This window comes from Lepidothrix coronata, unplaced genomic scaffold, assembly GCF_001604755.1.
Source record: "Lepidothrix coronata isolate B3197 unplaced genomic scaffold, Lepidothrix_coronata-1.0 Scaffold269, whole genome shotgun sequence".
In the NCBI taxonomy this organism is placed as follows: domain Eukaryota; kingdom Metazoa; phylum Chordata; class Aves; order Passeriformes; family Pipridae; genus Lepidothrix; species Lepidothrix coronata.
This window is the reverse complement of record NW_016690449.1, coordinates 770,835-782,067: the sequence shown is the minus strand read 5'-3', so window position 1 is coordinate 782,067 and position 11,233 is coordinate 770,835. Positions and strand designations below refer to the sequence as shown.

General features: G+C 42.2%; 2 protein-coding genes and 1 long non-coding RNA gene across 4 annotated transcripts in view; 2 read left to right on the top strand and 1 right to left on the bottom strand.

Annotated features, from left to right (window-relative positions):
* The window catches only part of SEC24A (SEC24 homolog A, COPII coat complex component), a 23,444-nt gene extending 19,891 nt beyond the window's left edge, over positions 1-3,553 (top strand). Inside the window, exons 22-24 of one of the 2 annotated variants that reach the window (XR_001878265.1) lie at positions 7-110; positions 500-874; positions 1,017-3,553. Coding sequence is in view for 1 of the 2 variants with exons in the window: in XM_017836062.1 (XP_017691551.1) it covers positions 7-110; positions 500-614 (219 nt within the window). In the remaining variant the exon portion in view is untranslated. Of the gene's footprint in view, positions 1-6; positions 111-499; positions 971-1,016 lie in introns of those variants that run through there. The other variant, XM_017836062.1, reaches the window with a different exon arrangement.
* The window catches only part of LOC108507798, a 7,165-nt gene extending 2,501 nt beyond the window's left edge, over positions 1-4,664 (bottom strand). The window contains exon 1 of the long non-coding RNA XR_001878266.1: positions 3,622-4,664. This is a non-coding gene — a long non-coding RNA (uncharacterized LOC108507798). The remainder of the gene's footprint in view (positions 1-3,621) is intronic.
* A 98-nt stretch (positions 4,665-4,762) lies between these two features.
* Positions 4,763-10,636, top strand: CAMLG (calcium modulating ligand). The gene is made up of 4 exons (XM_017836071.1): positions 4,763-4,931; positions 6,746-7,200; positions 8,032-8,097; positions 9,813-10,636. Exons 1-4 carry the CDS (start codon positions 4,781-4,783, stop codon positions 10,002-10,004), a joined length of 864 nt encoding a protein of 287 aa, XP_017691560.1. The 5' UTR covers positions 4,763-4,780; the 3' UTR covers positions 10,005-10,636.
* The last annotated feature ends 597 nt before the right edge of the window (positions 10,637-11,233 follow it).

Here is an 11,233-nt window from a genome sequence, read left to right as displayed (position 1 = left end):
TTTTAGACACATCTCCCAGAACTTGAAACTGCAGAATCCATCAGAACACGAGCTTTTGTTTCTTGGCTGAGAGAACAGAGACCTTTCTTTCCTATACTATATATAATAAAGTAAGTGGGTTTTAAGTCGTTGTACTTCTTCAGGAACCTGTTAACAATACATATTTGGATATCATATACTGAACTTCCTTAATGGAAGTTTTAATGATGGTGTGTGCTGTGCCTGACAGATTTGACAACAGATATGACTCGTTGTGAGTTGTCTTAAATTAGAATTTCCACAGACTATAAAAGACTAAATGTCACAGAACAATCTTTAGGTAATGTCATATAAATGAAGTAAATGCTGGTAAGTGCCCTTACTAGGATTAATCACTATTAAGGGCTCTTTTCATATATCCTTAAGCTCTTGAAATGTTTTGCCTGTAACTTTATCAATGTATTGCACTGTAGCTCTTGGCAAATGTTTATTTCACTCAAACACTATTTTCATTTTTAAGGGATGAGAGTCCATTGAAATCAAGTTTTCTGCAAAATATGATTGAAGACAGAACAGAATCAGCCTTATCATACTATGAATTCCTCCTTCATATACAGCAGCAAGTGAATAAATGAAACACTGGCCTTTGGCTCACTTCTTTAAGGAAAGATTTTGCAGTAAAGAATGATTGTGCTTGTAATATCTTCATTAATTCTGTGGCCTGAGGCAGTCAATGAGAAGTTCTCACTGTGATTTCAACGAACTAAAGCAAATAAAGGACCACATCTGAGAATCAAATGTGCAACTACATAAATATTGTACCTTAAAAAAAAAAAAAATCAACCTGTTGGAACCGGTTGAGCACCTTTAATTTGCTGCAAATCGTGTTTTTACTGTAAGTAGTTGCAGCATGAAGTACATTTACAAAGGCAATACTGAAAAGGTGAAATACATTTTGTAAAATAAAGAGTTCTTTGTTGTTCAAAATGTATATTTCTGTAACTTTTTGCCTTTTTTTTTTTTTTTTTTGCTGCTAGATATAAAACCTCACAATACTGATCATGATTTGCAGGGAAATTCTTTCTAAGTGCATCCAGTGATTACAGACAGAGCATCTCAATGTTCAACTTAATGCTTAAAGTAGCAATGAAACAAGTGTTCATTGTGAAATGAACAAATACTTACGGAGTGTAGAATCCAGTGCTTGGATTTGGATTATGGCTAATAGGACTAAAGGTAAGCTTAACCTGGACGAGATGGCTGAATTCATAAAGCTTTTAATAAGTCAGTATTCTAATTTAAAAGCTGGGGAGGAGTGGGCCCTACATGAGGTGGCTGAGTCAGCAGCAAGAGTAGGCTTGGTAGATGGCAAGCTTTGCTTTTCTTCAGTAGAAGGAATAATTTTAATTTCAGTTTGTGGGAGGGGAAGGGCAAGGGAGGTTATCTCAGATTTATTGTTTGGGTTTACGTTCAGTAGACTTTTGGCTGTTGTTTACGTGAACTGAATGTCGGGCCCCTCAGATCTGGTGTTTGTGTGGCAGCGCTTGGGGCCGAACGTTTAGAGACAACACTGAACGTTCTGATGTTAAAACAGGAAATTATTTTTCCAAGAACAAAATTATTATATCGCATTTGAAGATTCGTGTATCATTGCAGACATGCCTGAAGTTGTCAAAGGAGGGTTTTTTTACTGTAGCTGTGTGATGAGCCCAGGTCCAAAGCCAGTGTGCACCAAATAAAAGCTTTAAATATACTCTCAGATCCTGCCAGAGCTGCAGATTGAAGCTGACATCAGACTTGAATCGAAAATTTATATACAAAAAGTATTTAAATAACTTTATAGAAGTGTATTGATAGTTGTTCTGGTTTGAAGATTAGGCTATCATTGATAGCTACCAACACAGAGTATTTAACTTGCTGTATCCCTATGCCTATGGAAGTGTTGCGTATGGAGAAATCTTGGTTTGCTTTTTTGTTTAAGAGTGTAAACTTAAAGGTTTTGCAAAACCTGCTTCCTGGGCCAAGTAACTTGAAGAGGTTGTACACTTGTAAGTGGTCAAACGTACTGTGCTTAGTTCACTTACATTTGGTGACACAAATGTCAGTGGGGTCAACATTTGGGTCAACATTTGCTCCCATTTCAGGCTGTAGCTGCACGTGATTGTCAGGAGTTGCCTTACTTCAGGGGAGGAGTTCCTTGGGGGAAATTGTTCTTGTGGCTTGAGCACAAGAAGCTAAAGTTCAGAACAATGACTAAAATAGCATGGAAAGCCTATTATAGAACCAGTTTAAGCTTCCCTGTCTGCTGCCTCCGTAGCAAACAGGAATATATTTACTTGAACAGCTTTTCAGAGAATTGCACAGTTTCTAGTCATAGTGAAGAGGTTTTTTAAGTTTTGACAGTCTGATTTTTTTTTTCCAGGGGGGAAAGGGGTCTCTTCATTTAAATCATAAATGGAACCTCTGCACTTGCATAGGTTCTGACTTAAACCTTGTGTTTTGGGTATATTATCACCCAGATGTTGAAAACCATCCTTACATCTAACAGCCCACCCGAAGTCTGTTTGTTACTATGACTGTATTTTGCTACTATATCCCTTATTTTTTTTAAGAAACATAAATGTTGGAGGTGGCCTCATTGCTTTATGTACACCAGACTAATGGCTGAAGGTGTCTGTCTTTGTGGCAATTAACAACTTTGAATTGCAGTCCCTAAGTTTGACAGAGCAAAACATGATAAATGAGTCCGATGAACCCTCTTGGAGTTCTCTTCTCTTTGGAAGAAATTCTGTATTAATTTATTCCCTAGCAGTGGGGAAGGCCTGCTGGTTCACTTGTACTGCTGTAAGGGCAACACAGGGCAGATGGACACACACACTACCTAGGATTTCTCATTTTTACATAACATTGAAAAATGAGGACACTGAAGATGAACTGCAAAAGTAGGCAAGAGTGGCTCTGGTACTTAGATCTCAGCATGACAACTCTCCCACTGCAAATGTGTGGTAGAGGTGTGTCTGTTTTTCTAGTTGAACACTTTTGTTTAAGCTATTTCTGTATTTGACACATTAGTGTTCAGCGAACAACATTGTTACCATCCATTTTTACTTTGCTTTCATTATTGTTTTTAATTTAATATATTTGAGTCTAAGTCCACATAGACTGTGTTGCAATAACTAGAATGATTCACTTTTATTTAGAATTAATTTCTTAACAGATTTTAATCAAAGATGCAGAATGGCTGTTAAGTTAAGGGACCATTAAATGTGATTTTAAGGTTCTGTTTACTATTATGGATGTAATCCTTATAGTAAATTTAATTTTGTAAAGTAGTGTATAATATTGTAATATTAAACCTTTGTTTTCTGAACTCAAACATTTGATCTTCAGTATGAAGTTATAAATCTCCCCCCTTCTGAATTTGAGACAGGATTTACTTGTCCTCCTTTTTACAGTTTGTAATTTTCACTGTTTTATTCCTGTAAAAAGTCATTTGTAACACATGCAAATGCTTATTTTATCTGTGCTAATTTATCAGATTTGGCTACTCAATAAAATTAATTGAAAGAACTCATGCAAGTCCATCACTCCTTTCTTATAAATAAAAATAGAGTAATGTATTTGATTAAGTGAGATAAATACCATGCATCAATCAGGAAGTTGGTCTCATGAGCCAGCTGACAGTGATGGTTGGAATTTAGCCTTCAGCAGCATTCCAAGATGGTGATCAATTTTCTTGTAGGTGATCCTGTATCTTCATTTAACATCCCATTCTTTCAGCACCTTTTTGTAAAAGTCATTTCCATTTTACGCTTGCCAATTCTTTTATGGGCTGTTGTCACCGCTGCTTCTGGTTCATCGTGGATGAGTTAATGCATGAGCTTGGTAGTCAGATCTCTGTATTTAACTGTTTTTTGAATACAGAATTCTGTCATTCAGTTTTGTTGAAATATTAATTGGACTTGTCAGCACTGGGGTTTTTTCCCCAATACACATCCCACTGTCCTGCTGCTGCTGAGCTCCACCACTCCGGCTGTGGCTCTGGGCTTTGGAACCCTCAGTGTGGGATCTCCTGTTCCTAACTGAAGTGTCTGGGGCGTTAAGGAGCAAAGTCGTTTGGGGTCGAGGATGTGGAGGGCAATTATGTGAAGTACCGATGGAAATGATCCCTGTCCCCGCTCCTTCAGTTTGGCTCTCGGGTGCTGTCGCCCAGTGGTTGTCTGTGGCAGTGTTCAGGTAGAGGAAGAATTAATGTGGTACAGCTTTATCACCTATCACACAAGGATAGGTGTGATAGACTTTTAGTGTGCATAAACATGAATATTATGCGTCTTGCTAGAAAGAACTGAGTGCACTCCGAGTTCTGTAATGTCACAGCAATTCTGGAATCCTGGAGCGGTCCTTGTGTGTTGGTCTTTGCTCAGTGTGCACAGTCAGTCCGCAGCGGTGCGGCGGCAGATTGGGGTGTTCCCCTGTGGGTGCTGCACGCTTGTGTGCGGTGCACAGCCCCTGCCCAGCCTGAGGGTGCCCCGTCATCCCCATCCCCTCAGCGCCGCCATCGCCCCTTCCCGCCCTCACAGCGCTGTGACGTCACCTCCGAGGCCGCGCCCGCCATCTTTAGTGCTGGCGCCGCGCCGTTAGAGAGCGCGGGGAGCGGGACTCTTCCCTAGCGCGTCCCGCCTTTCTCTTGCCCTTGCCCAAAATGGTGGCGCTCGCTTCAGCGGGCGGGCAGGGCGGTGCCCGCGCCTGCGCGGGACGCGGGGCGCGGGGCGGGCGCGGTGCCGGGCCTGAGGAGCCGGGGATGGCGGACGCGGCGCCCACACCGCCGGGTCCCCCCGCGGGGCTCTCGGCGTCCCAGCGCCGTGCCGAGCTGCGCCGCAGGAAGCTGCTCATGAACTCGGAGGAGCGCATCAACCGCATCATGGGCTTCCACCGGCCCGCGGCCGGCAAGGGTGAGCCGGGTGGCAGGGGTGGTGTAAGGGCTCCGCGCGGGGCTGCGGGGACGCCTCGGGCTCCTCTCGCCCTGAGCGCTGCCCGCGCTCCCCTCGCGGGCAGGAGCGGCGGCGACAGGGCCTGCTGGCTCCCCAGGGTCCCTCAGTGCCGCCTGCCCTCGCAGGGATGCTCTGAGAGCAGCGCGACCTCCGGGGGACCCGCCCTCGGGTAAGATCCGTGTGTCACCAGAACGTCGGGACTTGGGGCCGACACTGTCCCTGGTCATTTCACTGCAAGTGGGTTTTCTTAGCTAAAGAAAGGGTGAGCCTCCCCTGCAAGTGGTTTTTCTTAGTTAGAGAAAGGATGAGCCTCCCCCAGGTTTCCAGTCATTTACTCCTGGCTTTCGTAGCTTGGTTTTTATAGCGGTCGGTTGTCTCTCGTTTGGGTAATGACCAGGCGCTGGACGTTTGTGGTTGGCATGCAGGATTTTCTGGCAGAATCATAGGTAGGTCGTTTATATTTCTCCATATGCTTCAAGTGGGCTGACCATCTTGTCAGGAAAGAGTTGTCAGATTTTGGTTTACAGGGGTGCCCGTGAGCCATGAATCAATGTGATTTAACACTGAGAAGTTCTTCTTAAGCATTGGTTCTCGCTCTCTGGTAGGACCAGACCTGTTGTGTCTCTTGCTTTGGCTTTTGTTCTCTGCCATCGCCTCTCTTGCTCTAAGATGGGTCTTGAGGTTTCATACAGAGCAGATTAACACTGCTCTGCCTCTGGCAATAGAAGACAAGCCAAATTGTTGGAAATGATACAACTTTTGTAATTTTTAATAGCTTTAATTAACCTTTTGTTAGTTGTTTTAATTAATTATACATGCTGTGTTAGGCCTTAAATCACTTTTAGCCAGTGTTTAGCAGAAAGTTGTCATAAGCTACTTTTGTGGGAACGCAGCTTGGGAAAAGTACCAAAACTGTAAGTTTTGTTAAAAGTTAACCTTGAAATACTTCAATGAACAAAGCCTGGGAGAGAGAAAGATGTATTGTTGAAGCTGGACATCTGGAACCCAAGATTTATGAACTGCAAGGGCTTTTTGCAGAAATCAGCAGATAAAGAAGGGTAACAAAGACTCCATAGATGTGATACAAAGTCCCTTCTGAGAGAAAAAGATACTAAAAAGACTAAAGATATAAACTAATTATCATAAAAAGCGAGAAATTAATGCCCAATAAAAGGCAGAATATTAACTAAAGAGAATTATGTAATTAAGAACCAATAAGCATTGATTTGTTTGCTAAAAATGTAAAAATAGGTAGAAAAATTATTTATTGGGTCTGTGTGGGGACTGAAATCTGTCTTACACCTCTGGCTAGAAATGAAGTAATGCCTTGCTTTCTAACTCTAAAAAGACAGTGTTAGAGAGTTTTATGTATTCTGGCAATTTTGGAGTATTTGGCAGCAGAGATACACTTCTGTTGCCTGCTCATTTGTCAGGTTTCAATGCTCTCCTGGGTGATTCATCTTCTGCAAATCTTTGTCTTTTGTTTTATGTTGCTCTGTGCATTTGGAACAAGGTCTTTCCTCCTGTGCAGGCAGTGCTGTTGCTTAGGGAAGTACAGTGTTTTAACTTCTCCACTGCTGACCAGCAGCTTCACCTTGTGGCCTGCACTGCCCAGCTGCCTGTCCCGTGTCTGTCTGTGAAGCAGTGCCCTCTTTAGTCCTTTCTTTTCACTTGGGAAGCAGAGACATCAACCCAGGATGCCAATCCAGTTTGGCCAAAGTGTTGTTCCACGTACCTGCTGTGTGTAACTGCGTGTTTCTGTTTCTCTCCTTCAGATGACGACAGTCACACAGAGTCAAAGCTGCAGCACGAGCAGGATAAATCCAACTCCCTCCCCATTCCTTCGGTTTCCAAGCGAATCGTGCTTGGAGATTCCGTGTGCAGCGTGCCAGGCTCTGCTGACCACGCAGGGAGCCTGGCAGAGCTCCGGGGGGACAAGGACTTGTTCAGCAAAGCCCCCGAGCTGGTCACCGAGGGCACAGGGGAGCTCCGCCACCGGCACCGGGGTGATCTGCCCCCGGAGGCTGCACCACGGCCACCCAGACACGGGCTGGAGCAGTACCTGTCCAGATTTGACGAGGCTCTGAAGCTGAGGAACCAGCTGATGAGTGAGAAGCCGAGCCAGGAGAACGGGAGTGCCGGGGAGGAGTTTGACTCTTTCCGCATTTTCCGGTTGGTGGGATGTGCTCTGCTCGCCGTCGTGGTCAGGGCTTTTGTGTGCAAGTACCTGGTGAGTTCAGGGGAACAGTCCTGCTCTGCAAATTTATTGTGAAATACCCTTCATCTGGGGCTGAAGTCTGTTGGTAGTGACCCAGTTGGGAACTTCAGACACACTACATTTCCACACAGCCACTGTGTAACCACTGAGAGCAGCACGTGTTTGGTCTGTAGTGGTTGAGGACAGATGCACTGGAGTAGTTGTTGCAGTTTAAGTCCCCTGCAAATTTATTCCCTTCTTTTTGAATATATGAGTCAGCTGCTCCCCTAGTTTGGAGTGTACAAAAGAATAATAGGGTAAGAATAGTGTCCCCATCCCTGGAAATATTTGATGCCAGGTTGGAGAGGGTTTGGAGCAACCTAGTCTAGTGGAAGGTGTCCCTGCCCTTCAGGGGGTTGGAATGAGATGGTCTTTAAGGTCCTTCCAACCCCAATCGTTCTGTGATTCTAGGAACAGTAACAGTTGTCCCAAGATAAGTAGATCCTACTCATTTATCAGTCTGAGAAAAGTAATTCTCAGTATTCCTGGTGCCTGCCAGAACAGCACAGAGATGTGTGGCAGGCACAACCTGCCACCTCCTGGATCCCTGGGCTCAGTTTCACTCACTGCTGCTCCCTTCTGTGATTTCTGTGGTTTTAGGCTCCAAATAGGGCAGAACCTTATTTTTGTCATGTAACTTGTCTCCTGAGGTTTGTAGTATTCAAGAATACTGTTGCTGTGTTCCACGAGTTATTTTTTACCTACTAATTTTTATTTATGACTTAGGAAACATTACATTTCTGTGTTTCTTAGCTGTTACTTCTGACCAAGTTAATTTTTGTATATTCTGTTCTGTTTCTTCAGTCAATATTTGCACCATTTCTTACTCTACAACTCGCTTACATGGGACTGTCCAAGTACTTTCCAAAGGTAATTTTTTTTTCAGAATTAGATTAATTTGCAGTGTTTTAAATTTAAATTTGTGTTTAGATTGTATTAGGACCAACACATGTGAAGTATTCTTCTCTTGTTTTAACCTGTAGAGTTGTATTACCAATGCTGATAGTTTATACTAATTTTTAATCTTTCCAGATTTAGTCCAAATCTTTTTTTACAGTTTCTGTGAAAACATGGACTAGCAGCTTGTTTAGCTGTAGCCTAATTAAAAGCATCTGACCAGGAAATCCAGGTAGTTCTTTCATGTCTTCAGGAAATTTGCTTTTCTCCTAGACCATGCTCTTCTCTGGTTACTGTTTGCTCTGTCAGCAGCTGTTCTGCATGTAATATCTGGATGAAATTTGTGAGTGTGTTTGCTAAAGAATGAGGCAGAACATGGGTTTTAAGAGCTCTGCATTCCATTGCTGGTATCAGGTTGAATGGCAGCTTGAAATGAGACATTTATTTGTGTGTGAAACTTGCTGCTCATTAGCTAGATTTGCTCTATCACTTGATTCATATATTTACACCAGGCAATTGTGCTGAAGTATTTGTTAGGTTGATGATTTTGTCAGGTTTGTGCTGCAAAGTGGGATTGAATGATGTTCAATCCATAGTTAAAAGGGAAAATTTACATTTTAAAAGGAATAATACATTACCTGTAGGAAATCAGAATAAATCAGCAGTTCTTTTGTAGTTAAGTATATCGTAATAGTCACTCTAAGCTGATGTGTCACAACAAGAAACAGTAGAATTAGCCTTAGATTTGCACCAGCTCATCAGCTACATCTTCTTGATCTTGTTTCTGCTGTATTTAAAATCAGCTCTTCAGTTTCAGAATTTAAAGAGGTGTTTCCTTTCCACAATGTGCTTTTACTGCACTTCATTGCATGAGGTCAATCTGTTAGTTATCCTTCATTTTTCTCTCACGAAACATAGAAATGTTCTTGAAAGCTTAATTTAGATTGGATTAAATTAAGATATCCAGCAAATATCATCAAATCACCAGAATTTTCAGCCACTGTCACCTTTTCCTTCCTGACAGACTTTGCATTCTTGGGATTCCTCATCTCAAGGATGGAACATCTTTCAGAAGGTTTTGGGAGATTTTTGAGTTCAGAGGATGAAACTTCCAAATTAAGTTGTACTAAAATAGAAACAGTTGGGTTTTCAATTCTAAATAATTTTTCTGTTAGAAAACTAACAGTATTTATGGGGCTTGGAGCAACCTGGTCTAGTGGAAGGTGTCCCTGCCCATGGCAGGGGGGTTGGAACGAGATGAGCTTTAAGGTCCCTTCCAACCCAAAGCTTTCTGTGTTCTATTTTTTGCCAAGTAGTGTAATGAGATTAATCCAGTTCTGCCAGTGGACCTGCCAGGCTTGGCTTCTTACACCCAGATTGCCCCTGTCTGGGAATCTTCCCAGTCCTGCACAGCCCCACCTCTCAGCCTGCTTGGAGGCAGAATATCCGGGATCAATTTTCTCTGCTGTTCTCCAGCCTCTCGCTCAGCTCCGGGGGATCCGGCACAGCAGGAATCTGTGTCTGGGATAAGTGCTGTGAATCCTCCACTGTGTCTGGAGAGAATCAATCCAAACCTGCTGCTCTTACCAATGAATTTGGAATGTGTGAAATAGGCACAACATTGGTGACATGTAAAGCAGAATTGGATTAGGAGGACTAACATGATACTGTGTTTTTATCCCTTTTAGTGTGAGAAGAAGGTGAAAACGACAGTCCTGACTGCTGCTCTCCTGCTGTCTGGGATCCCTGCAGAAGTGATCAGTCGCTCCATGGACACCTACAGCAAAATGGGAGATGTTTTCACAGACCTCTGTGTCTATTTCTTTACTTTTATCTTTTGCCATGAACTTACTTTGGTTTTTGGCTCTGAAGTACCATAATGGCTGTACAATTCCACACAGCAGCTACACTAAACCTTTCTGGACTGTGTTTCTTTAATGTCTGACACTGTGCAGACAGGTCTAAACCTTCACTAAAATTCCTACCTGTTGAAATGCTTGAAAGGAGCCTTAAATCCAGTCATTTTGGGAAAGGAAGAGCAGGGTCCCAGACTGCCAGTTGTATTGGTTCAGTTTATTTAAATACTGTGTCTGCATATTACAAATGTGAAGACTAGGGTGCAAGTGTCAGTGGATGATTTATTTGCTTTAGTTAGATGATGCCCCTCTCAACTTCCTTCATAAATATTTACAAAGCTGCCTTTGTTCTTTTCAGTGAGAACAAGAAGAGAGTTCCCTTCAGCAGAAGCATATATATGTGTATATCCTGTATGACTGTATCTAACCAGACCTGCTCATTTTGTGGTGTTCCCATTTTTTTAAAGAAAGCTCTGAATAAAAGAAATCCCTGTACTCTATTCAAATGTTCAAGGTCAGAATGTTGAACCAAGTAGCTGCTTCTGGAGAATGTTGGTGAAACTTGCCACTTTGTTGTTATGATCCTTGCCTTGCTATACCTTATTTGTTGTGATTGTAATTAATTTCATTTGATGATGATTGTGGAAAAGAGCTAAGCAAAACCAATAACAAGAAAATCCTGGTGCTTACAAATGTCATTAATCAAAAAATAAGAAGAAACAAAATTAATCTCACCTGTTTATGAGTTTCCAGCAACCTAATCCTAGTGCAGCTCATCCCTGTGCTTTCTGATGCCTTTTCTTTATATTAACAGTTCATCTCATGAGGGAGTTGTATATATTAGCACCCAACCTGCAGTATCAAATCTTTGCTCTAGTGTTTGTAAAACTTACAAGGGAAACTGTTTTATTTTCAATCTCTTATGAATTTTGCACAGTGGGAGGAAGGAAGTGTCATTCCAAATAGTCCACTTAAATGGTGATAATCTCTAAAAATCTTTATTGAAGGTAAATTTGTTAGCGTTTTCATCTTGTAGTTTTCTGTTTAGAATCTGGACTTTCAGGAGATCTAGGCTGATGTCTTTTTTAGCACAGTAAACCACCTATTTAACTTGGTATTTGTCTGCAGAAATTTTTTTAGGGAGCAGAAGTGTTTGATTATACCCCTCTAAAGCGAATGCCCTGCACTCTGCCTGTTATTTTCTGTTAAAGCTGTAATTCTAGTGCCTCGTTTCTGACTCCTGAATTAGATAC

Excerpts from the sequence above, each read along its gene's own strand:
- CAMLG (XM_017836071.1), top strand. The coding sequence starts at position 4,781 with ATGGCGGACGCGGCGCCCACACCGCCGGGTCCCCCCGCGGGGCTCTCG. Across the intron at positions 4,932-6,745 it reads CCGGCCCGCGGCCGGCAAGG|ATGACGACAGTCACACAGAG; the intron begins GTGAGCCGGGTG and ends TCTCTCCTTCAG. Across the intron at positions 7,201-8,031 it reads CTTTTGTGTGCAAGTACCTG|TCAATATTTGCACCATTTCT; the intron begins GTGAGTTCAGGG and ends CTGTTTCTTCAG.